The sequence below is a fragment of the Callorhinus ursinus genome, unplaced genomic scaffold (assembly GCF_003265705.2).
Source record: "Callorhinus ursinus isolate GAN/ISIS: 27379988/994484 unplaced genomic scaffold, GSC_fseal_2.0 scaffold3, whole genome shotgun sequence".
NCBI lineage: Eukaryota > Metazoa > Chordata > Mammalia > Carnivora > Otariidae > Callorhinus > Callorhinus ursinus.
Genome location: NW_027397065.1, coordinates 50637686 through 50662520, shown reverse-complemented (window position 1 = coordinate 50662520; position 24835 = coordinate 50637686). Strand labels below are relative to the sequence as shown.

Here is a 24835-nt window from a genome sequence, read left to right as displayed (position 1 = left end):
TATCGTGAGTCCACAGCGCTGACACCTCACAGGTCTAATTCACCTGCGTGCGCCAACACCTAATCCAGTGCCCAAGCATATAGCAAGTGCTGTAGAAGTACCTGTGGCTGAATGGGGCCTGACTAAAGAGAAGAGAAAAAGGAGGGCAGAATTGTCAGCACGGAGGCTGAGCTGGAATACAATAGGAGAGACCCTGAATGAACACACAGGTGAAGGAGATCAGCTCCCCAGCACCACCCCACCTGCCCTGTGGTTGCCACGGTTACCTTGCCGTAGAGGGACTTGTAGCTCTGACAGATCTCCTGCCTCTGCCTGTTGCTCCGAGAAGTGATGAGCTCCAGTATGGCCTCCTTGTCACTGCCTGGAAGACAGGAGGGCACCAGTGACCCTTCCCCAACATGCCTCTAGGAAGCCCACCAGGGCTGCTCCCCGCAGACCTCAGCACCAGCCTTCTGTTCATCAGGCGGTGGTGGTGTCGGTGGTGTAGGATCTATGGGGATCTGTCAAGCCCCTACTGAGAAGGATCATAGCACCCACAGTATTTGAGCTCAGAGGGCCTGTGACCCAGCCCCTCATCAGACACATAAGGAAACTGAGGTCCAGAGAGGAACAAGGACTCATCCAAGCTTTCACAGTGAGACCTGGCTTAGAAAAACCCAGGTATCCTAACACCCAGGACAGGGTTCTTTCAACAGGAAAAATAAAACAGAATAATCAGCACCAAGTTCGGGGTAGTGCTTACTCCCAAGAGGAAAGCCAGGCCTGATGCTTCAGGAGGGGACCCACCAAGGAGGTTTCAACTCTATGAGGAAGCAAGTGCTATTTCTCAAGTTGGGCGGCAGGTCTGTGGGGGAAGCTTCTATTATTCCCTAGACCTTTGGGTTGGTCTGGAATATTTCATTACAAAATGATGAAAAATAATAAAAAGAGGAGACAAAAGAATGAGTGAGCACATCTCAACACCTCACCCCCACCCTCACCCCCTGAAGGACTCTGGGCTGAGCCCACATGTGGGAACACCCCCCAGCTCCAGTGAGTCCTGCTCCCTTTCCTAGGGCCTCACTGCTGGTGGCCAAGCACCCACCAAAGCCCTTCATGGCTGTATACAGGGCCTCGGCATCCTGGCTGGGGTCAAAGCCTGGGAAGTCATGAATGGAGCCACGGTACTTGGCACCCTGTGGAGAGACAAAGCAGAAGGTAAGCTGCTGACCTTAGCCTTAAAGGGGGCTCCCAGCCCCAACCCCAGATCACACTCTCAACCCTGGCCATAGGCAGAGTCTAGGCTGCGTTCCCTTCCCCGAAAATTAAGCCCTGACTACAGAAAGCCCAGGCAAGGGTAGGGACGACTCTCCCTGTACCTCCTGCCACAGCCTACCCCAAGGACTGTGCCCTTTCCCCGCAGGACGGTGGCTCTGTCCAGCCCACAGCACTGCACAGCCTTCCCAGGACCCGGGAGAGAGGAAAAAAGCCAGGCTGAGTGCAAGGGGTAGAAATGATCCCTGCAAGAGTAACAAGAGCTCCTCATACCTTTATGGCACTTTACAGTTTACAAAGCCCTTTTGCCTCCATTAATGTGATTCCAACTTGCAGAAGCACTTAAGATGATCTGTATCACAGAAACAAAGAAACTGAGCCCAAAGAAGAAAAGCCTCTTGCCAAGGGTCCAAAAGAACCCAGATCTCTGGCCTGTTCCCCTTTGCTCTCCAGCTCCAGAAACCTTGCAGCTGCCAGCTTCTGAGGGTGAGGTCGTGGCCCAAGGGATGCCCGGAGCCACCCTCAGACTCAGTGCCAAGACAAGATGCTGCCCTTTGGGCCCAGTAAACTGAGCTAGCAGCTGGCATCTGAGGACAAGCTGGCTGGGTCCTCAGGCTGAAAGGGAAGAGAGGCAGAGCCAGAGGATCCCAGACACTGAATCTGAATGCACAATGGGCTGGTTCACAGAGAAGTCAGATGTGGGTCAGCTACGTGGCCCCAGAGAAGTATGGGGCCAGGAGAGTGGCCGAGAGCTGGGAGGGCTGGGGATGCGGGAGCCCAAGCACTGAGCCCACAGCATGGTGAGAGGGCACTTAGCCTAGGCCAGGCCCAATGCTAAGGGCTGAAGATTCAGGGAGAAAGAAGACCTGGTCCTGTCTTTCCTGAGCTTCGGACCCAGAGGAGAGAGACAAGCACGCAAATTAGCATAGAACTCACCATAAATACCCTAAGACAGAGGCAGGGTAATTTGGGAAAACAGGGGAGGCCAATTCCAGCGAGGGGAGGGAACCAGGAAAGGCTCTGTGCACGGATTGGGGGTGGCCCACATACACGGTGCCTTAAAGGAGTAAGAAGCAAACGCAAGGGACGCCTGGGTGGCTCAGTCATTAAGTACCTGCCTCTGGCTCAGGTCATGATCCCAGGGTCCTGGGATCAAGTCCCGCATCGGGGCTCCTTGCTCAGCAGGGAGCCTGCTTCTCCCTCAGCTCCCTCCCCTTGCCTGTGCGTTCTCTCTCTCTCTCTCTCTCTCTCTCTCTCTCTCTCTCTCGTTGATAAATAAATAAACAAACAAATAGAGTATTAAAAAAAAAAGCAAACACAAAAATGAGCCTCCAACCATCTCCTGCATCTAGCGGTGCCCATACTGAAGGACCTGGCCAGACGTTTGGCTGCTCCTTGGTTTATGTTTGCAGCTGCTGTTCCTCTGAGGTATGCATGTGTGGGTGCAGGGCTGCTATTTAAAGTTCTCACAGGACGGGTGACCAGAAAGGGACACGGCCCTCTTCCCGCCATCCATGAGTCCCCTGCAACCTGATCACACCCCTGGGCAGAGCAGGAGAAACACATGCCAAACACCCAGACCAGAAAAGAGACAGTCCCTTTAGAAAGCCCTAGGAGTGTTGGTCTTTCTCACTGATGCACCCCAGCACCCAGCACAAAGCCTGGCACAACCAAGCACCCACTGAATATCTGTTTGCTGGATGGATAGGCACATGGATAGATGAATGACTGAATATATTCTAAGCAGAACAAAGACAACTTCCTCCCTGGAGGGGAATTCTACACTGAGTGCTAAAGGATGAGGGGCCCCCAAGGGCTGAGGGCGGGGACAGAAAAGCAGAGATGGGAAGGCTTCACACAGGAAACAAACGGTCCAGTCCCGGAGGCAAGAGCAAGCAAGAACATTCGGGGAGGCAGCCCAGATTCTTCAGCGCTCAGTGCAGATGCCCCAAGTCGGCAAGACCACGGGACTCCAAGTTGCCAGGAAGGAAGGAGAAGAGGAGAAGGTGCAAGAGCAGAGGCCTCTGCAGCAAGCTGAGGGCCCTCCCCCTTGCTGCCACTCCTCCACCTCAGCCTACCCCCCCCCCCTCCTCCCACAGCGGGGGGCTCAGCACAGGGCTGCAACTGAAAGATGAGGCACCGTCCTCCAGGGGGAAGGGCAGTCTAATGACTGACAGGGCGCTGGATCCGCATGTTCCCTCTACCACCGGTTTAGTGAGGAGCGGGGCCAGCTTCCCAGATGTATCTTTGCATAAGGATAATCAACTCTCCCAGGGGCCCTCAGGATCACGGCCACTAGAAGAGCCGGACATGGGGGGTCACAGCACTGGTCACATTTAGAGGCACAGAGACAGTCCTTCAAATCACCCAGGGCCTGGTTTCCCACCGTCGGTCATCCTCACGCCAACCTGATGAAGTCTGCGTCCCCTCCTCACCTAGCCGGCCTGTCGCTCCTCTGGCAGACAGGCTCCTGGCCTCAAGTACCCAGGGCCCAGGGGAGGGGCGAGCACAGAAGGGACTTTCCACCCTGAAATATTCAGCAGGTCCTGCTGCCAGCTGGTGAGCGGCCTGGCCCCTGGGGCTCTGAGGACTCGGGACCCACCCCAGCTGCTGCTAGAGTTAGGAGCCTGCGGCCTCTCCTGAGAGATGGCTGCCGGGCCAGGACCCCACTGTAGAGCTGCCCTGACCACACCTGACCGGGGCCTCATCTCTGCAGCTGCTGGGGTGCCGGGCGCCAGCCCCCGCGCCTCTCGTCCGGTCCTCAGTGTTCTCATGCCCAGCAGCAAGTTCCAGTCCAGAAAATCCCTGTGAACTGAACGCCACAGAGCCATGCGTCCGGGACCTTTCTGACACCACACTATTTCTTCACATCTCTGGGCCCCAAGTTCCCCTCTTTTAGAAGGAAAGCCAGGGAGAATAGCACAATTAACACAGCAGAAATAACGGGGGGTGATCTGCACTGGAGAAAAGAGTGAGTGGCGTGTTCTGTGCATGTGTGCGTGGGGGTATGTGTGGGTTGGGAAGGGGGCACACAAGATGCCGAATTGGGGTGTTAATAATTGGAAGCAACAGATACAAACTTCAGCTCAAGAATGGAAGGAAGATCTTGCTCAAATTCCCCGGTTTTGTCTTCTGCAACCTCCTCCCTTGCCCAAACCCTTGCAGGCTAAGCATGCCAAATTTACCTTTGCTGCCCCTCACACACCGCGCCATCTCCTCTCTGGCCTTCTGTTCCAGCATCTCCTCCCCCTGGGGCACATCAGGCCCCTTCCTCTCCCCCGGTATCTCTCCAGGCACCTTTCCCAGCTTCCTCAACCTGTGTGCCCACAAAACTCCTTTATTGCCTCCACCAGAGCATGAGTGCCGTGTGTGTGTGTGGGGGGGGGTTCCAGCTCATCTCATGGGATGAGGGACCCCTAAGGCTCTGCCACTCTGGGACTCTTGCTTTCAGACTGTCTCCTGGCCCCTGGTCCATCCATGGCAACAAGAAACCATGGGTCAACCAGGCAGAAGCATGGTTGGGAGCGCTGGAGCAGAATTCCAAAGATCTGTGCCCTGGGTCCTGGCCCCTCTGACCTCCCAGGATCTGCTCTGTCCACTCAGGTCATGTAGAATCCTGCAATTTGAATGCCTCCCAGGAAGTAGCTGTGGTATGACTACATATAAAAAATGGGGAACAGCAAGTTCTGCCTTGGACCTTTGCCCATAACTACTAGCACTTTCTCCTCCTGGTCAGAGAGGCCACTTGTGCAAAGTACGATCCTCAGAGGCTGACAGGGAGGCCACAGCTGGGACTCTTTTGAGGGCTGATCCTGTATCATGTGAGACACTGTGCTCTTCAAAAATTGTGAATAGATATCCTTAAGGCCCTTGTTCACTGGCAAGTCCTAAAACCTGAGGCCGAGAGGGTAAAGAACTCTCCCAAGATCACCCAGTATTTGTATTATGCCTGTGGCCAGTAGCTCTGTGACTGAAGTGAGGAGCAAAAGGGGCCTAGTCAGACATCCCTTGGTTTCATTCTCCCTTCCCCATCCTATCACTGCAGTGGCCACGTCTCTTTTTCTAATGCTAGCCAACAGGGGTCAGTCTCGGGTGAAGCCTGGCGTAGAAGGACACCTAGCTCTGCCCAAGGACAGAACCCAATCCTGAGCACACCCAGGAGTAAAAAAGCTCCGCCACACCTCAATTTCTACTGCCCAGCAAAATGGTCCTGTAGCATGAAAGATGGAAGTCTCCTAAGCAGGGAAACTTAATCCCAGATGCATGTGACAAGAGACACTTCCATGTCCAGAGGAGAGAGAATCCTCTCATGCTTTTGCCTGTCCAGCAGGCTTCTCCTTGGGGAACCACTTCTGGGCCATGCAGTTCAGGTTAGGACCAACTCTACCGCCTGAATCCAAGTCACCATTGGCCCAGCCAATGAGAACCAAACCTAGGACTTGCCCTGGAATCACTGGGAATAAAGTATATTGTTTCCTCCAGGCTGCCCAGGAAGCAGAATGGAAGCCTGGGGCAGCTGGTGGCTAGAGTACCAAATCAGGGAAGAACCGCCCACGAAGGAAGCCACCCAGAGGAAGTTCAACTCACAGAGGCAGAATCCTGACAATATCATCTGGGTCCCTGGAACGAGCCAAACCTGAAGCTCTGGGCTGTTCAGTCACATAAGCCAGTACACATCTTTTCTGCTTAGAATGTTGTGTGTTGTCATTGGACACTTGCAACAGAAAAGGTCGTGACTTGTAATGGGAGCGAGCAAAGCCTGAGAACCTCTCCTGCTCCCTTCTAGATGAAGAGCAGAGCGGGCCTAGTGACTCTAGGAGCCCACGTAAGGCGGAGCACAGCCTTCAGAAGGGGAGAGGCTCCTTACCTGTGCTGGTTTGGCCATGGTCTCAGGTTCTGCAGCAGGTAACACTGTGGAGAAGAAAGAGACTTACTTATGAGATCTGGACCCCTCCATGCTTTCCCCCAATTTCCTCACCCTCCTTGCCTCCCAAGGGAAGGTATGCTCCCCCTGCTGCTTTCCAGCTGCCCCCAGCCCTTTAGGTTAAATTACACCCAGACCTGCCTCAGGGCCAGACGCACTTTTCAGAAGACAAAGGATAGACTGGCCTGGGCCCACTCCCACCAGGATGGGAGAGGGACCTGGAACTGAGAGGGAGACAGGGCATGACCGCTGAACACACGACTCCCCTGGCCATCCAGGGCACTTTCCCACAAGTCCCACTGAATCCTCACAGCAATCCTTCCCAGCATCAGTTTCCCCCTTTCCCCAGGGGAGGAAATGGAGGATGGGGAGTCAGGGAGGTTGCATCATCTACCCAAAGTCACACCGCTTAAAACGGAATTCAACAAAGTCCAGATTCCAGAGTCCAATCTATCTGCACCAAGCATGCTCTATGTCTAAGTCACCGAGAATGGTTCCAGAAGCCAGGGCTTAACGCTCTGCAGATGAGAATGCTCAAAGGGCTCTGGGCCACCTGCTGCAAGTATCTGAAGGGCTAGCGTTCCCGTGCAAGTCAATGAGCATTTCTTGAGCATCTGCTCTGATTAGGCACTGCTCTAGGCACTGAGGGTATAGCGATCAATAAAAGATTTTTAAAAACTCTGTTTTTCTGCAGCTTACTCTATAATGGGGAAGAATAACAAATGCCTATGGCAAAAAAGTAAGAAAAGACAACACCTGGGTCAGGGGAGAGTGACAAGCAGTAGAAGCCCAGGCCAGGTGGTCAGAGGATCATGAACCATGTGGCTACCTGGGGGTGTGCGGTCAAGGAACTCGGGGCAGCTAACGCAGCAGCAGGGAATGGGGGCCGGGGGCCAGTGCCTGAGGCCACAGTAAAGGCTCTGGATTCTTCCCCGTTAGGACAAACAGGAGAGAGGATCTTATCAAAGGGGGGTGTAGGAGACAGGGATTAGAGGGAAGAAATCAACAAAAATGTCTTACACCTAAAAAGAAATGGAGAAAGGGCTGTCACCGGCTTGGGAAGTTGGAAGAGAAGGGGGCACGGGACGGTGAGCACTCTCAGCAGGAAGAGCAGGAAGGCAAAGGTGGAAGTGAAGCAATTTTCCCAGGAAAAGAGGAGAAAGAAGGGCCGGTGCTTTCCATTTCAGTCAGGGCTGTACCATTTGATCTTTTTAAGCCATGTCTATGTATTGCTTTTTTTTTTTTAAGATTTTATTTATTTATTTGAGAGAGAGAGAATGAGAAACAGAGAGCATGAGAGGGAAGAGGGTCAGAGGGAGAAGCAGACCCCCCCGCTGAGCAGGGAGCCCGATGTGGGACTCGATCCCGGGACTCGATCCCCTCGATCCCGGGACTCCAGGATCATGACCTGAGATGAAGGCAGTCACTTAACCAACTGAGCCACCCAGGCGCCCCTATGTATTGCTTTTTAAAAGGAAGAATAATAAACTCTATCGGCTTATTCAGTAAGACCTACAAGGAGCTGAACTAGGAGAAACCAGGGCGGCAGTAGAATGCAAAGCTCAGTGCTTTCCAGTTCTCCACATACCCCACCACCAAAAAATAAAAAACAAAACCAACACCTTAGGGGAAATCGGCCCTTCTTGACCTCAGCCCATTACCCTGCTGGAGACGGTGCGACACAGCAGGAAGAACAGGTTTTGGAGTCAGATGGACAGAACTGGATTCAAACACGTTTTGTCACTTATTAGCTCCATGACCTTGGACACATTGCTCATCTCTGAGTTCAAGGTCACCTCAAGTACAAAACTGGGGCTTTCCTGTTCCTGCCTTGTAGGGCTGCTGGAAGATGAGACATTAACATGTCAAGGACAGAGCCCAGGATGCCAGGCATTCACTGTACTGGTGGCAAGTTCTGACCGGGCTTTGTAGTGTTTGCCCATAGCTCCAGCGCCTGATCATGAGTCCCCCAAACTGCAGTCAGCGGACAGACAGGAGGTGGGGCTGGGGGTGAAGGGCAGAGGACAGAGATCTGCCTGCAACCCCAGCAGAGCTGGAGGAAACCCTGCTGTTTCCCTGACAACCAGGGGCCCCTCCGTACAAATGTGCAACTCTCTCCAGAAAGTGGAAATTCCCCCCGCAGGGGGCGGGGAACCACATCTACCCCAGGGTCTGGCCAGGCTCTGGCTTCTCCGGCCTGGGGTACGGTGTGGGCTGGGGATGAGGGACGCCCCGCAAGGCCAGCACAGCAACAGGGACCAAAGGAGGCCCGGGAAGTCCCCTGGGCAGGGAGGGCTGAGGCCTGTCACCTGCACCTCCAGTCTGGAAGCATTTTCCTTTGGCCTTGTTGCTGGAAACTTCAGCTGCTGGCTGCAGCCCAGGCCCATCTGGACAAGAGCCTCTTTCCAAGGAGAGATGGCTTAGAGGAAGGGCCTGAGTCTTCGGGAAAATATTCTCAGTTCAGAAAACAGTTTATATGTGCTTCATGCGAGTGCAGGTCTTGTGTACACACAAGCTTCTTCCAGAACTAGATCTGGAGACTGCAGTTCCAACAGCCCCTCCTCTGTGGGCTCAGGGAAGCTCTGGAGGTAATCACAGCAGTGCTGTTTACCTGGCTTTGCAAGGGTCTCTGCTCCCTCCCAGAGCAACCCAGACCCTACCTCACAAATTGGCTGAATAAATGTTTTATATACAATGTTTCAGAATCCCAGAGTGAATCTTAACCATCCACTACATCAGGCCCCTCATTTTCTGCGTGAGGTAAATACATCTCAGGGAGGATAAGTGACTTGCCAAGGCCCAGACCATGGACGGTATCTGTGCCTCCAAGCCCCAGGTCAAAAGGCCCCACACAACCGTGGACTCTGGCTGCAACAGGAGATTAGGAAGAGGCCAAAGAAAAAGACCTAGGTCTGGTTCCCAATCTGTCTGTAACCTCAGACAAGTCAGGTTCCCTCTCTGGACCTCAGTTTCTTCATCTATAAAATGGGGATAATATCACTTTCTCTTTGGGAAAACCCAGAGTGGATGAGAAAGGTTTTTATAGATTCCAACCATTGATTTTCACAGCAGACTCTCAGAATATCAGTCCCAGGAGGGTTCTCCCCCAAACCTCCCCCTTACCCAATATGCAAGTTCTATCATCCTGGCTGAAACAGCTCCTCAAGACTGGCAGGCGTGGCAGCTCTAAACCTGTGCCTCTCTCCTCCGAGGAACCCTGAACCTCTTCTGACCTGTATATCCATGAGGGTTCACTGTGGCTGATCATTCCAGAAATCCATTCTAGGGTAGAGTCTCCTAGTGGCTTTGGGCTACTGTGGCCAGCCCCTGCCTTAGTTCTTTAGCCCACAAGCAATCATGTTTCCTTCCTTCCCCAAGGGAGCTCCAGACTGATCCCAGGAGGAAAGCTCTGGGCGAGAGAACCACAACTTGTGGCTTGCTGCTGACCAAGTACAAGAGTTGGGGAAACCGAGAACTGGACAGGGGAAGGGTCTTGTCCAACTCATGCAAGAGGCATGGGCTTTGAGGTCGGACCTAGCTGTGAGTCACAGCTCTGCCCCCCACCCCCTCCCGTTTGTGATTTAGGTAAATTACCTTCATTGAATCTCAATTTCCACATCTGCAAAATGCACATAAAAATTATCTCCAAGTACTGAGAAACAAATGAAACAGCAGATGAAGAGCGCTAAGCCCAGTGCCTATTACAGAGTAAAGGCTCAAGAAATGATCGCTTTTATTATGATAAACCCAAATGTTTACAAGGGAGGCAGTCTGGCATCATAATGAAGAATGCAGGCTTTGCAGTCCTGGCCTGAGTTCAAATTCAGACATTCCTGAAAATTCCTAGTTCGTGACCTAGGGCAAGTTCTGTCATTTCTCTCTGACTCAGTTTTTTCATCTAGGAATTGCTAATCCTAAGGTTTTCTGTGAAAATTCAACGGGCTAATGCAGGTAAAATACTCAGCATAGCCAGAACACATTAAATGTCTAATAAGTGGTGGCTTCTTGTCATCCCAGTCACCGTTAGTGGGGTGCTGGGCACAATGAGTCATTGGGGTGCAGAACAAAAGTATTACAACTTTCTAAATTTTTTTTTTTTAACTTGTCCTTTTCTGTTGCATGTGTGATGTGTATCAAGTTACAGACACATGTTAGGGGTTCAGGCTGACGGGGGGCAGAATCAGGAGTCCAGCATCACAGGATGAAGCAGACGGAGGAGAGAGGGGTTATCAGACACAACAGAAACACCAGCCTAAGAAAAAGCATTTCTGTCTTCAGAAATGCTTCAGCTCAGGTCATGATCCTGCCTTCAGCTCAGGTCATGATCCTAGGGTCCTGGGATCGAGCCCCACATCGGGTTCCTGGCTCAGCGGGGAACCTGCTTCTCCCTCTCCCTCTCTCTCTCCCCCTGCTCACTCTCTCTCTCTGTCTCAAATGAATAAATAAAATCTTAAAAAAAAAATAAAGGTATCTTGCATACTTTGGAGCAATAGAGCATGCTTTTAGGGTGGGAGGAGATGCTGAGTGTAAGGGGGTGAAACCAGATATGTGTCGGGAAGGCAACTGGAGAAAAATAAAAAAATAACGTGGCAGGTCACGCAAAAACTCACCCAGACCTCTGTGCTCTGGGAGAACCCAGGGGACTCTAACTTGAGCTGAGTCACTGCTTGTCCACATGATCCCAATGACCCCCTTCAGTGTAGGCACTTGCAGCTCAGCTTTCAAGGCCCACAACATCCTTCCTGATTTATTTGCCTTCCCTTCTTTCCTCTTCACCCACCACCACCACCCCCCTCTAAGCCAAGAACCTCTTCCACCACCATTTTCTATCCAGCCTTTAAGCATCAAAACCAGTGCTTTTCGATTCTGGCTTCATTAATCCCACCTGGGGAGTTTTTCCAATTTACCGAAGCACAAGATCAACCCTCCGAGATTCTGATTCATCAGTTCTGGGGTGAGGCCGGAGCTTTGGTAATTTTTAAAAATTTTTCTAGGTGATCCTTCCAACTCTTCCAGGAAGCCAAAAGGGATTTCTCTCTTTTGAACCCCCACAGTACTCAGAAACCACCTACATTTGACTGGTTTGGATTCAACCACTGTGGATTTACCATTCCTCGAGTAGATGGAGGCTGCCTGCCTCCAGGCATTCTAGGGGAAAAAAAAAATCTCTACTTCCAACTCTCCAGGTTATGATTCCAGTCTGTCTGAGCAATTTTACAGCTCAGTAATTTGTAGGTAAATGGTGGTAATGTAAAATAATTCTTAGACATGCTCATACTGTTCTATTTGGTGACGGTCCAATTAATCTCCCTCCCCTTTGACCAGAAAAACCAGTTTGCCTCCATTTGTACATTCCTTTTAATAAAAGTGTCTACTTATTCTCTTTCAAGCTGGCCATAACATCTGCCTGTCCAGTCATTAGTAGGTGAGTAGAATAAAACCTTTGGCACATGATCATTTTTCTATCTTTTGAATCATGACTTTACTGTTTTTCTTAAAAATTACTGTCTGCTTCTTTGCTGCCCCCACGACCACAGGATGTGGCTTATAAGGATTGTTGGGTGAAACGCACTGAGTTGTCTTAATGCCTCTTTAGTGACCCCCTTGGAGGCGGGGAATCACATAATAAAAGAACATCCACCCTAGGGGTCTTCAAAGTGTGCTTTATTCCTCATTATATAGCCAGGAGAGGAAATAACTTGAGCGGTTAAGTATAATTTGTCCAATGTGATAAAGAAAATTAGTGATTAAACAGCTCATTTTTCAAAAAAATATTTACTGAGCATGTCCATTGGTAGGAGATGGGGGAGGAAGAAAAAATGAGACAGATGAGTCTCCCACCCACACAAAGCTGGCAATCTACTGCCGTAATCTGTCATTGCTTTGATCCTATGTACCACCAGTAACCAAGGAAAAAAAATTGAGTATTCATCATGATAAAAATATATTTTATAAGCATGAGATTAAAAGCATATGTAATAAGAGGCCTAATAGTTTCTTCCAGAAAATCATCTTAGTGCCTCCCAGGATGTGTGCACCGGACTTCAGAGGCCCCTGGCCTGTAAGATCATGATCCTTCCCCTCCCCCAGCCCACAGGAAGACACCAGGACCAGCCCCACCGTCCTCCAGGAGCTAGCCTCTGATGAAGCCCAGGTAAATGCCATTCCTGGCCCTGTGCCTGGGCACACCCCCCTCCAGCTCCAGACACTCGGGTTTCTTAGAGAGCAGTGTCTTTCCCTCTCCCGACCCAGAACCATTGATCTCTGGGCTGGGCAAGGCCCCAGGAGATCATCAGGCTGCCCCAGGCTTGGAACTGGATGGGCCCGGGTTTGAATACTAGCTCAGGTCACTTTGTGAGAGACAGAGAAGTGTAGTGTCTCACAGGACAGAGGCTGGAGCCACCCTGCCTGGGACTGAAGCCTGACCTGCTCTTTAGGAGCTGTGTGGCCTTGGGCAAGTTCTTAGCCTCATATGTAAAACAGGATAAAAATAGCACCTATCTCAAGAGGAGTCGTGGTGAGGCTGAAAAGAAGACACACCTAGAGCTTAGAAGTGGCCTTGACACACAGGAAACACATGTGCATTTAGTAGTATTTCTCCCCTTAACTTTTGAGGGCTGACTTTCCACATCTGCAAAACGGGCATGGTAGCAGCATCCAATCTATCAAGGGTTCAGCCAGGGCCTGGCAAGTTGGAAGGTTCAGTAAGTAACAGAGGTTATGATTTAATTCTGATTTAAAAGGTACCAGGACACCCATTTTACAGATGAGGAACCTGAGGCTCAGGGCGCCACACCCTTTCCACGATTACAGCAGCAGCACTGGCTTCTTCGTGCTCAAGTACCAGCCTCCTCCTCCTCTGACAGGCGGGGAGTCTGAGGCTCAAAGAACCCAAAGACAGTCATTCCTCCTTAGCCAGTCTCTGTGGGAGCATCTCAATTCCAGGAAGAAAGGAAATGCAGTGTGGTCAGGATTCCAAGCCAAGAAGTTTATAAGCATTAAGGATCCCCCCCAAGACTTCCTCTCCTCCGTTGTGGGGGTAGCAGGGGTGCAGATAAGACCCGGACTTGCATGCTCAGAAATCAGGGTACAGACCACATCCTGCACTTTGTCCCCACCCAGGAAGTGTCTTGGAGAAGCTGGGTGGGGTGAGGCTAAGTGATACCCCTGGGCCTCCCCAGAAAATCCTAGAATAATGCAACATGAACAGTCATGGAGCCCCAACCCATTTTACCAGCTGGGTTCCCTGGGCACATCTCTTGCCCCCCTAGGGAGGAAGGAACTAAGGCCTTAGAGGGGTAGGTGTGCCCAGGGCCCCTGGCTGCTCAGAGGCAGGGCAGAGCCTGGGGCCAGGGCTGGAGCCTGGTGGCCCAAGGCTCCTGCTGGGTGCTGCAGTGCAGATGCTCCAGACGCTGGCAGCTCCCCAACACTGCAGAGCGTCCCCCACCCCTTCCCGGGGTCAGCTCTGATAGGCAAGGTCCCGCACTTCCCAAGGACAGCCCCCCACTCTGCACACTGGTATCCACATTCTGCCCCAGCAAGAGCTATGGCCCTAACCCAGAAACCGCAAATATTTTCTGAATCCAAGCAGCCAGTGCCTTGGGAACAAAGGGTGGAAGGCAAAGGAAGATGGATGAGTGACTGTCACCGCTGCAGAGGGGGATGCAGGCCTGGGCCTCGCTCTCCAGCCCCACCCAACTCTCAGAATCCTAAGCCTTTCGAACAGCTGAATCCTAGAACACCAGCGCTGGAAGTGGCAACCGGTTTAGTGGTCTTTGCTACAGACGGTTAATGAAGGTCCAGGCAGGGAAGGATCTTGCCCCAGGACCCCTCCAGCACCCGGAACAGTAATCCTGCTTTCCACAGACTCCCAGGCCAGTGCCCTCTGCCTGGCCCAAGGCCTGCCAGCCAGGAGGGCAGGGTTTTTATGGAAGCTGCAGCGGGACGGTCATTCACCTGGAAGGGCAAAGCAGGATAAGATATCCCTTCAGGGTCCGTGGGGCCAGCAATTTCAGGTGTGCTTTGGGTGGGGCAGGAGGGGGAAGTGAGTGAAAAGGGCAGACTGAAGAAACCAGAATCCTTTCACCAACCCCGGAGCCATAGGTCCAAAGTCGGAATTGTCAGAAAGACCCGCGGGGGGTTTAGAGAAAGAGAGGGGTAGTAAGGAAGCAAAGGCAGGATTCTCTTCCCAAAGGACCCCTCCCCTCCCCTTACAGGGCCTACAAGGGTATCCCAGGCTTCCCAAGCCTGTAATCAAGACTTCCCAAACTTGAAATGATTCCTTGCAGCTGACAAATAAATCAAGTTTAAGGGCAGCCATCATTTCCACGGAGCTCTGGACTTGGGAGGAGTAAGCTGAGACTCGGAGAGGGAAAGCTACTGATTCAAGGTCACACTGCAAGTCAATGGTGGAGCTGGGACTGGATTCAGGGTATTTCAGTCCCATGCTGGTATTCTGGGAGTTATCTGAAGACCTAAGTTTTGGGAAGGCCCAAACGGGGCTTCCGGAGAGCAGGAAGAAGGGTGGGGCGTCTGGCCTTAGGGCCCAGTTGCTTTCAAGTCCCCTTCAGGCCAGAGGTGGTCCAAAGGGGACGGGAGGGTCCCTCGGGTGTGAACTAACCAGTCCCCCACGGGTCTGCACACCGAGAGCCCTCCCCCCCCAACAACACACACAAACCACTTCACAGGCGGCTGGAGGGTCTGCCTCTTCCTGCAGCCTCAGTCTTTGGCCTCAGCCACACCCTTCCCTGCGGGTCCTTAGACCCCCGCCCTGCTGCCCCCAACCCCAGGACTTCTAAGTCTCTCCAGGCCCGACCCCCGTCAAAGCACGGCCAGCATCCTGCGCTGCCTCCGCCCCGAGAGCCCCCGGCCCCTAGACCACACCCGCGGCAGAGTCCGCCCCCCCGCCTCCCCTGTTCCCCTCCCCTCCCCTATTCCCCTCCCATCCCCCAGCCTTCGCTTCTGCGCCCACACCCTAGATTTGTTCCACTGCGCTCCCCTAGACACATTCAGCCCGCGACCCTCTCGGGTTCCCGCCCCCGCGGCCCCCCACCTGCCCGCGCCCGCCACCTGCCCGCGCCCCGCCCCGGAGCCCCGCGGGAGGCACGGTCAGCGATGACTGGGCGTTTATCGCTCGTCCCCGCGTCCCTGCAGCCCCCGGGGGGGGGGTCCCCTGACGCGATCCCCTCTCCGGCTGCAACGCACTCACCGTGCAGCGGAGGCTTCCTGTCGCGACCGGGCAGACGCACCCGTGGACGTAGCTCGCGGGGTGGGAGCCCGTTAGCCGAGCAGAAGCAGCCGCCGCAGCGCGGGGCGGGCCTGGAGGACAGCCGGCGGCTCCGGGGCTGGACACGTGGCGCGCAGAGGCCAATCGGGCTCGCCCCGCCTTCCCCCCTCCATCCCCACCCCCCAAGTTCATTCGCTCCTGGAATCTTAGAATGTCACCGGCCGAGAGGGGGCCCAGCCAGGAGAACCTACGTCAGTGCTCAGACCCTGGCCGGGACCTAGAGAAGGTAGGGGGATTTGGCCAAGGTCACATGGCCACTCAGGGCCAGAAGTCAGGGCTTCTGAGTCCCTGATCTGGACATTTCCCCCCAAATTCCTACCGCTCGCCAAAGCTTTGTTGAGAAACAGAACGTTGAGGTTTGACAAAATTGAGGCCAACCTCAATTGAGGATTACATTCCTCAATAACCCCACCAGGCTGGTGACATTACTCAGCCACTTTGCGGAGCAGGAGAGCCCAGAGACGTACAGTTATTTCACCAATGTGGCACAGCTAGTAAGTTGTGGAGCTGGGATTCGAACCTGGGCCTAGTGACTCCAAAGGGACGCTTATTCGAGCCTGGCTCTGGGGAGTGCATAGTTCAGAGGAAAGGCAAAGAGACCAGCAGTTAAAATCTAGAGCTGTGTGGAAAATGCTGGAACACAGAAAATGATAAACTATTTGGGAATCCAGAAGAAACAGAATGACTGTCCCCTAGGGTATTTGTTAAGACTTTCCTGGAGGAGGTAGTCCTGCAGCAAAGGTCGGTAGTAACTCCCATCCCCTACACTGCCTTAGAAGTTCTGCTTTGGTGAAAAGATAGCCCCTTGGCAACCCTGGGCTGCCATTCACCTGCTTAGTTTGCATGGGCAAGACACTTAACTGCTTTGATTATCAACTTGCTCATTCAAAAGATAGCGATAATCAAAGCTTTTTCCAAGGGTTTTCCTCAATCTGTCACTAGTTCAGAGTCCTCTAAGCCTCCCACAAGGAGACCTGGTTGGAAAGTATGTCCTTTCATCTATTTGTAGGGGCCAAGGCAGGCTGCTCCAAGATGGACCACTTTGGCATGAAGATTATTTTGAGTTAAAACCAGATTCAGGAAGAGCTCTTTACCTCCCCCTCAACTGCCTAAATTTACATTGGAAAGAGCCTGTACCAAGAAGAGAACTCTTTTTTTTACAAAAGATTTATTTGTTTATTTGAGAGAGAGTGTGTGTGCTTGCACAAGTGGGAGGAAGAGTAGAGGGAGAGAATCCTCAAGCAGACCCCCCCCCCCACTGAGTGTGGAAACCAACAGGGGGCCAATCCCAGGACCCCCGAGATCATGATCTGAGCCAAAATCAAGAGTTGGATCCTCAGAAGCACCTGGGTGGCTCAGTCAGTTAAGCGTCTGCCTTCAGCTCAGGTCGTGTTCCCAGAGTCCTGGGATCAAGCCCCTCATTGGGCTCCCTCCTCAGGGGGGAGCCTGCTTCTTCCTCTCCCTCTGCCACTCCCCCTGCTTGTGCTCTCTCTCTCTTGTCAAATAAATAAAAAAAAAATTTTTTTTTTAAAGAGTTGGATGCTCAACCAATGAGCCACCCAGGCGCCAAGAAGAGAACTTTTAACAAGACATTCCAGTTTACCGAAGAAACTTATCTTCATAACAGGGCAAACTTTATTTTCCAGACATCTCTTACCTTCCTGCTAATGGTTTTCCTCAGCTCCCTAGCTCATATAAGTGTCATGTTGCCTCAATGTCTAGAATTTCCATGTCTGTATGGATTCCCCTTACTTATGAAACTAAATTTGATTTTCTCCTGTTAATCTGTCTCATATCAATTTGATTCTTAATCCAGATAGAAGGATCTTAAAGGGCTGAGGAGTTTTTTCCTCCCCAACATATTCATTCCCCCAACAAAATGTATTGAGTCCCTGCTGCATGCCAGGCACTGAGCCGGGGAGACTGAAGTGAACACATAGGAAGTGGGGCCCTGACCTACCTACATGGAGCATTCACTCTCACAGAAGACAGATGGTTAGGTCAAGTTTGGAGAGTTATAATCTATAAACTATAAAGTGCAATGCTAGCCCACAGCAGATGAACCCAGCCCAACCTGGGCATCTAAATGGGAGTGATGTTAAGTTGTGACCAGAAGGATGAATGGAATCTAGCAGGAGGCTAAGAAGAAATTAGCACAATTACCTTATGATGAGATCTGTTAAAAATAAAACCGCTGGCCCAAAACAGTGTCATTGAGACTGAATTCACAAACCGTGGCCTGGGGATTCATACCTAATCTGTTTCAACCTCCCCCAGAAATGTAGTCTTTTTTTTTTTTTAAGATTTTATTTATTTATTTGAGAGAGAGAGAATGAGAGATAGAGAGCACGAGAGGGAAGAGGGTCAGAGGGAGAAGCAGACTCCCCGCTGAGCAGGGAGCCCGATGTGGGACTCGATCCCGGGACTCCAGGATCATGACCAACTGAGCCATCTAGGCACCCCAGAAATGTAGTCTTAACCGGTCAATCAGGAATTTTTCAATCAGTGCCAGTGAATCTGCCATTGGGGCCCTCCAGAGAAAGATGAGATCATTTGCAGGGTAAGACCCCTTGCTCAATGAGAGGGGGAGATTTGAACAACAATGTAGAAGAGGTAAGGAAGGTAGCCAAGCTGTAGGAAGAGTGTCTCAGCCAGAGGAAACAGCTGGAGCAAATGCTTGGAGGCAGGAGTAGGCCTGGAATGTTCCAGGAACAGCAAGAGGCCAGTGTGGCTGGAATGGAGTGAGGGGGAGGGAGAGTACAGGGAGAACAGAGATAGGGAGGGACCAAATCAAATGGGGGTGGGGGAGGGGGCTTGTGGTCCTTGTAAGGACTTAAGTCTTTTACTCTGAGGCATCTGGGGAGCTGTTGCAGAGTGCTGAGTGGAGGGGGGACATGACATTTATTTTCTTCTTTCTTTGGGAGTAAAATTCATGCAACATAAAATTAACCATTTTAAAGTGAACAATTTCATGACATTTAGTACATTCACATTCTTATCTAACCACCACCTCTGCGTAGTTCCGAACCAGTTTCATTCCCCTAAAAGAAAACCCGAACCCGTTAAGCAATTACTCTCCATTCTCCCCTCCCCCAGCCCCTGGAAACCACCAATTTGCTTTCTGCCTTCACGGATTTGTCTATTTTGAACGTGTCATACAAATGAAATGGTACTATGTGTGGCCTTTCGTGTCTGGCTCCTTTCACTTCACATAGTTGTATTAGGGTGCTCCAGAGAAACAGAACCAACAGGGTATATAGAAATAGATATAAGAGGAGATTTATTATAAGAATTGGCTCAGGCAGTTTATAGAGGCTGACAAGTCCCATAATCTGCTGTCTGCAAATTGGAGAATGAGGAGGGCCTGGGATGTGATTCTGCTGGAATCTGCAGGCCTGAGAATAGGGGAGGTGGGGGCAGGAAGATAGACATCCCAGCTCAAGAAGAGAAAGAGCTGAATTCACCCTTTCTTTGCCGTTTGTTCCATTTGGCCCTCGATGGATTGCATGATGCCTGACTGCATTGATGAGGGCAGTTCCTTAGTCTACTGTACCCCAGTGCTAATCTCTCAGTGAATCAAATGCCCACCATCACAGACACATCCAGAAAGGATGTTTTATCAGCTCTCTGGGCATCCCTTAGCCCAGTCAAGATGACATTTAAGATTAACCGTCATGACAATGGTCTTGAAGTTCCTCTGTGTTGCCACATATGTCTGTACTTTATTCTTTTTATGGCTGAATAATATTTTATTGTACGTATATATTACCTTTTGCTTATCTATTCATCAGCTAGGTTGTTTTCTCTTTTTGGCTATTGTGAACAGTGCTGCTATCAACATTTGTGTACAGATACTGGTGTGAGGGCTTATTTCCAATTCTCTTCCATATTTACTAAGAGTGGAATTGCTAGTCCATATGGTAATTCTATATTTAACTGTTTGAGGAACTGCTGAGCTGTTTCCACCAGCAATGCACAGGGTTCTCCATGTCCTTGCCAACACTTGTTATTTTCCGTTTTTTATTTTTTGTTTTTAATGCCATCCTAGTCAGTGTGAAATGTTATCTTGTGATTTTGTGTTGTTTTTATAATTGAAGTGTAGCTGAATCTTTTCTTTTCGTAGCTCCTGATTTTGATTTGCATTCCTCTAATGACTAATGATGTTCAACACCTTTCCATGTGCTTATTGGCCATTTGTACATACATCCTCTCTGAAGAAATGTCCTTCATCCATTCAAGTTATTCAAGTCCTTTACCCATTGTAGTTTTTTTTTCCTGTGCTCATCTTTAAATTGGGTTGTCCTTTTGTTGTTGAGTTGTAAGAGCTCTTTATATATTGTGGAGATGATATATTTCTGTGTAAAGAATACTGAATACTAATGGGGGGCAAGCATAGGAGCTGGAGATCTGGTAGGAGGCTTTTGGAGTAATCTGGGTGAGAGATGCTGGTGGCTCAGCCAGAGTGGCATAAATGGAGTCAGTGAGAAGTGGTTAGAGACTGGATATACTTCAAGGTAAAATTAACATGATTTCTGGAAGGATTGGATATAAGATGAGAGACAGAGAGAGGAGCCAAGAATGACTTCAAGGATCTTGGCCTGACCCACTGGAAGGATGAAGTTACTATGAACTGCAATGAACAAAATTGCAGGAAGACAAATTTGGGGAGTGAAACTGGGAAAAAATTGACTTCTGTTTTTGATCAGTTTAAGATTTCTATTAGATATCCAAGAGGAGAGGTCAAAGAGGCAGTTGTATAGACAAATCTGGCATTCAAGAAAGCGATCAGGGCTAGGGACACAGATTTGAAAGTCACACTCATAGAACTACTGTTCAAGGCCAGAGAAAGCTATGAGCTCATCAAAGGAGAAGAGAACCAAGGGTCACTCCTACATTAAGAATCAGAAAGGGGGCACCTGTGTGGCTCAGTCAGTTAGGCATCTGACTCTTGGTCTCAGCTCAGGTCTTGATCTTAGGGTCATGAGTTCAAGCCCCACGTTGGGTTCTGTGCTGGGCAAGGAGCCTACTTTAAAAAAAAAAAAAAAGAATCAGAGAGAAAAGGGGTGCCCGGCTGGGATTCAGTTGGAAGAGCATGCGACTCTTCACCTTGGGGTGGTGAGTTTGAGCCCCATGTTGGGTGTAAAAATTACTTAAATAAATAAAAAACTTTAAAAAAGGGAAAAGAATCAGAAAGAGGAGAACCCAGCACAGGTGACTGGGAAAGAACTTGCAGTAAGGTGCAAGGAAACCCAAGAGAGTGTGGTGTTTTGGAAACCAAGTGGAAAAAAGTGTTTGCAGGAGGAGGGAGTGGTCAATTGTGCCAATGCTGCTCTTAGGTCCCATAGGACAAGACCCAAGAATCCATCATTGTGTTTAGCATTATGAAGTCAACATTTCCCATGAAGAGCAGTCTCGGTGGACTGTTGGGGGCAAGGGCCTTATAGGAATGGGCTTAGGATAACAAGTACCAACTACTTATTTCAAGAGTTTTGCTGCAAAGGCCAGCAAAGAAAATGGGCATCCCTGGCAGGGGGTGGGGATCGAGAGGAGGATTTTGGTTGGTTTATTTGTTTAGGATTGGTGACATCACAGCATATTTGTGAGCTGATGGGAATGATCAGATAGAGTGAAGAAATGAAGAGAGAGGGAAGCGATATTTGGAGAGAGAACGGGATCTAATGTACAAGTGTAGGGGCTGCTAGTATCCTTCATTTGCAGTAAAGATGACTGAAGTTCCGAGAAAATATGGCATTTGCCCACAGTCAGCCCTGACGACTGAGGCAGGATTAAAAGCCTGGTCCCCTTGACTTGCTGAGCCCAGGCCCTTATTCCCTGAGCTACAGAAGAAAGGCTAATAGACTGCTCGTTTTCTTTGACTGATCATCTCATTTCTGGGAATCAGTCCCAAGAAAATAATTTGAAATACAGAGAAAGCTCTTTAGGTCCCACACTGTATTTTTAACCACAGAAAGGAACAACGTAAACATCCAGGGGCCGTAGAATAACGAGTAAGCCTAGGTCACATAACCTCACTGGCTGGTGGACACAAAGCCTGAAGGAGGCAAATGTGGGACGGAAACACGCTAAGATGACTTCATCTTTTTGGTGCTCTTCCAAGCCCCTTCCTACATAGAGTGGCCTTTCTAAAGTCTTTGTAAGAGAGACAATGTGGTGTGGAGATGTGGGCAGAACAATGGACTGGGATTCCAGACTCTCTCCCCTCCTTTGCGCTGTAGTTTCTCTGATTTCAGAGGAGAAATGTTCCAGATCTCGGGGTTGCCCTCTGGGAAAGCTGCAAGTGGTCAGATACTGCCACCTGCTGGTAGATTCCAGTTCCGCCGGCCTCCATCAGGAGAGTGTGCCTGGTGTGGCGCATTCCCATTCTCACTTTCACCACAGGGGTTACTGTTCACAGGGCTACCAGGAAGACCCTCTTCTTCCACAAGAAAGTCCTGTCTCAGTGCCTGGTATTCCTCTGAAAGGCTTGGGGATTGCTCCTCTCTGTGGGGAAGAACATAAGGAGTTTCTAACCACTTGGCATGAAGCAGATTTTCAGCTATAGGGTCTCAGTGATGTGAGGACACTTAGTTTTGAGCAGGCAGGTCACTTGGAGGGTGGAGAGATGGAGAAACAGCAGGCAAACAAAAAATAGGCTTAAAAACCCCAGAATCACTTTTCTAATGATTTTTGTTTCTGTTTCTCTTATTGTAAAAATATTGGGTGTCGATAATCAAAAGATGAAAATAATTTAAAGCCATAATCCTACAGTCCAAAGGTAACTTACAGCAACATTACGATTAACATCATTCTTTTATTATATAACAACAATAACAGCAATAATTATAATTGCCGCACTGCTGGAGCATTTACGTGCCACACACGTATACTTTCATTCACAGAAACCTGGAACTTATTGTAAATATTATTTTATCTTTCTTACACCTTAATTTGTTGTGGACACTGTTTTGTGTAATTAAATATTCTCCAAAACATTGCAAATAACTATATCAAATTCCATTCCATGGTAATAGTATAATTTATTCATCTCATCACCAATTATTGGACATTTAGGTTGATTCTGAATTTTTCAGCCCAGCTTCGATATTGTTTCCTAAAACTTGAATTCCAGATAAAAAAGTAATCAATATTTTTTGAGGCTCCTGATATTTCCAAATTACCCCCCGTATAGAGGAGATCCATCCACGCTGTTATGCACAAGGTAGAAGAGAAACCACCGAACCTTAGAATGCTTACTTATATTTCATAAATCGCAGAGCATGTTTGCATGCATTATCGCTCCACACTGAGGTGGACAGAGCAGGCGCTATCATCTCCCGTAAAAGCCGTGGTACCTGGGATCCAGGAAGGCTCCATCACTGAGCCGGCATGACATAGCTATTTAGTGCCTACCTTAAGATGGGAACTAGGTTTCCTGATACCATGCTGTTTCTTGGATCCCATAAACAGACTCACTTCTTTTAGTTTTAACAGCACATTTCAGTTTCAGAAGGCTCCTTTGACATGAAAGTGTACTACAGACCCTCCAGGATGCTTATCACCCCACAGCAGAGTCTGGCCAAGAGATTACCTTGACCCCTAGGGGGAAGTTACAGGAAGGCTGGGGTCCCTGTGCAAGAGCCTGAAAGCAGCTGTAATAAGAAAAAGCCGCGTAGCACCATGCTTTAAAGCAGTGTTTAAATTAAAAAGCAAATAAGCAAAAAAAGCCCTAAGGTTCTGGTTCCACCTCATTTTAGCTGAGTGACCATTAACCATCCTTATTCCCCCGAGATTCTGTTTTCTTAGTTATAATACACGGGTATTATACAACATCTACCTCATGAGTTTGGTGTTGGAATTCACTGATATAATTATATAAATCACTTAGCAGCAATTAGCATCTAGTAATGAGACAAAAAATATAAGCATTGTTGCTATTATTATTATTTATTAAATGGTTAGAGTCATAATCTATTAATAATAAGAGGTGAGGGTTCTGGCTGGGTTCTAGGACTGTGCACCTTTGTTTTGTTCTGTTACTATCTGTACAATAGTAGAGAAGGGGATGGGATAAATTTTCTCTTAAGATTCCCTTTGCTCATATATGGTGATTAACATAACAATAAAAAATTTAAAAAAAGATTCCCTTTGCTCTTATATCTGAAGACTGAATCTCTAACATTCAATTCTTTTTTTTTTTTTTTTTAAAGATTTCACCTATCCATTCATGAGAGACAGAGAGAGAGAGAAGCAGAGGGAGAAGCAGGCTCCCCGCAGGGAGCCCGATGTGGGACTCGATCCCAGGACCCCGGGACCATGACCCGAGCTGAAGGCAGACGCCCAACCATCTGAGCCACCCAGGCGCCCATCTAACATTCAATTCTAAGGTTCCATTTGCTGTTGAAGAGTCTGTAAGTGTTTGTTTCAGGATTCTGCGGGATTAAGATTCTGTAACTCTGAGATTCACTGTCTGGAATTCTAAGATCCCATGACTCACTCAAAATTCTATTGAAACATTCCATTTCCATGGAATGAAAGCTCTTCTTGTAAGCCTGGTAGAAGCTTAACTATTCTTGTGGGTTTCTCCCTAAATAGCACTTCTTCAGAAATTCCTTCCTAATCCTTTCTCCAGTGCACTTTATATACCCCTCCCCATCATCTCTCCTAGGATCCTGTTCTTTCCCATCATAACACTATCCTCACTGGTGATTAGATATTTATTTGTGTGATTTTGGCAAGTACCTGTCTTCATGTCTCCATTGCTTGGTAGAATCCCAGTAAATATTTGGCAAATGAAATAAATGAATGAATTGATGAATGAATGCATACTACAATTCAAAGCTTCAGTGAGTATTCCCCCCCGCCCGAGGTCTACTATTCCAGACCACTCCCCACCCGAGGGCTGACACCCAGGAAGGGAGTGACCTTTCTAATTCTGAGATGTTGCCTAGACTGTTTGTACCCTGCCCCTTCTGCTCTCCACTCCTCCTTATTTGCCTCTTTGGGAGCCCCTGGGTTAGAGAGAAGGCTATGTCTCTGTTATTGAGACCAGGCTGGAGCAGCTCATTTATTCATTCAGCAGGTTTGTCTAGTGCCCACAAAGTGTTAGGCACTGTGCTAGTGGACTGGGATAAAGGGTGAGCAATATAGACCTGGCCCCAGCTTTCACAGAGCTCCTGCCCTAGAGGGTGGGAGATGGACATTTATGACACAATCACACAAATTCCCATGAACAACAAACCGTGGTAAGTGCCGTAGGATGGAGGCGAACAGGGTGTTCCAGGAGTGTATAACAGCCCACAGTCCAGATCCAGGACCCTGGGCTCAAGGCCATAATGGCCTTGGGCTCAGCTGGGCTGCATGGATGCTCTCTT

At 49.6% G+C, this 24835-nt stretch overlaps 1 protein-coding gene across 2 annotated transcripts in view; it reads right to left on the bottom strand.

Moving 5' to 3' along the window:
* Window positions 1-15533, bottom strand: part of ANXA6 (annexin A6) — a 45933-nt gene extending 30400 nt beyond the window's left edge. For both annotated transcript variants that reach the window (XM_025867208.2, XM_025867209.2), the window contains exons 1-4: window positions 15387-15533; window positions 6122-6165; window positions 1085-1175; window positions 267-361 (exon numbers count right to left, since the gene is read on the bottom strand). In XM_025867208.2, the coding sequence (XP_025722993.1) occupies window positions 267-361; window positions 1085-1175; window positions 6122-6139 (204 nt within the window). In that variant the 5' untranslated portion in view covers window positions 6140-6165; window positions 15387-15533. The remainder of the gene's footprint in view (window positions 1-266; window positions 362-1084; window positions 1176-6121; window positions 6166-15386) is intronic.
* Window positions 15534-24835: the final 9302 nt, after the last annotated feature.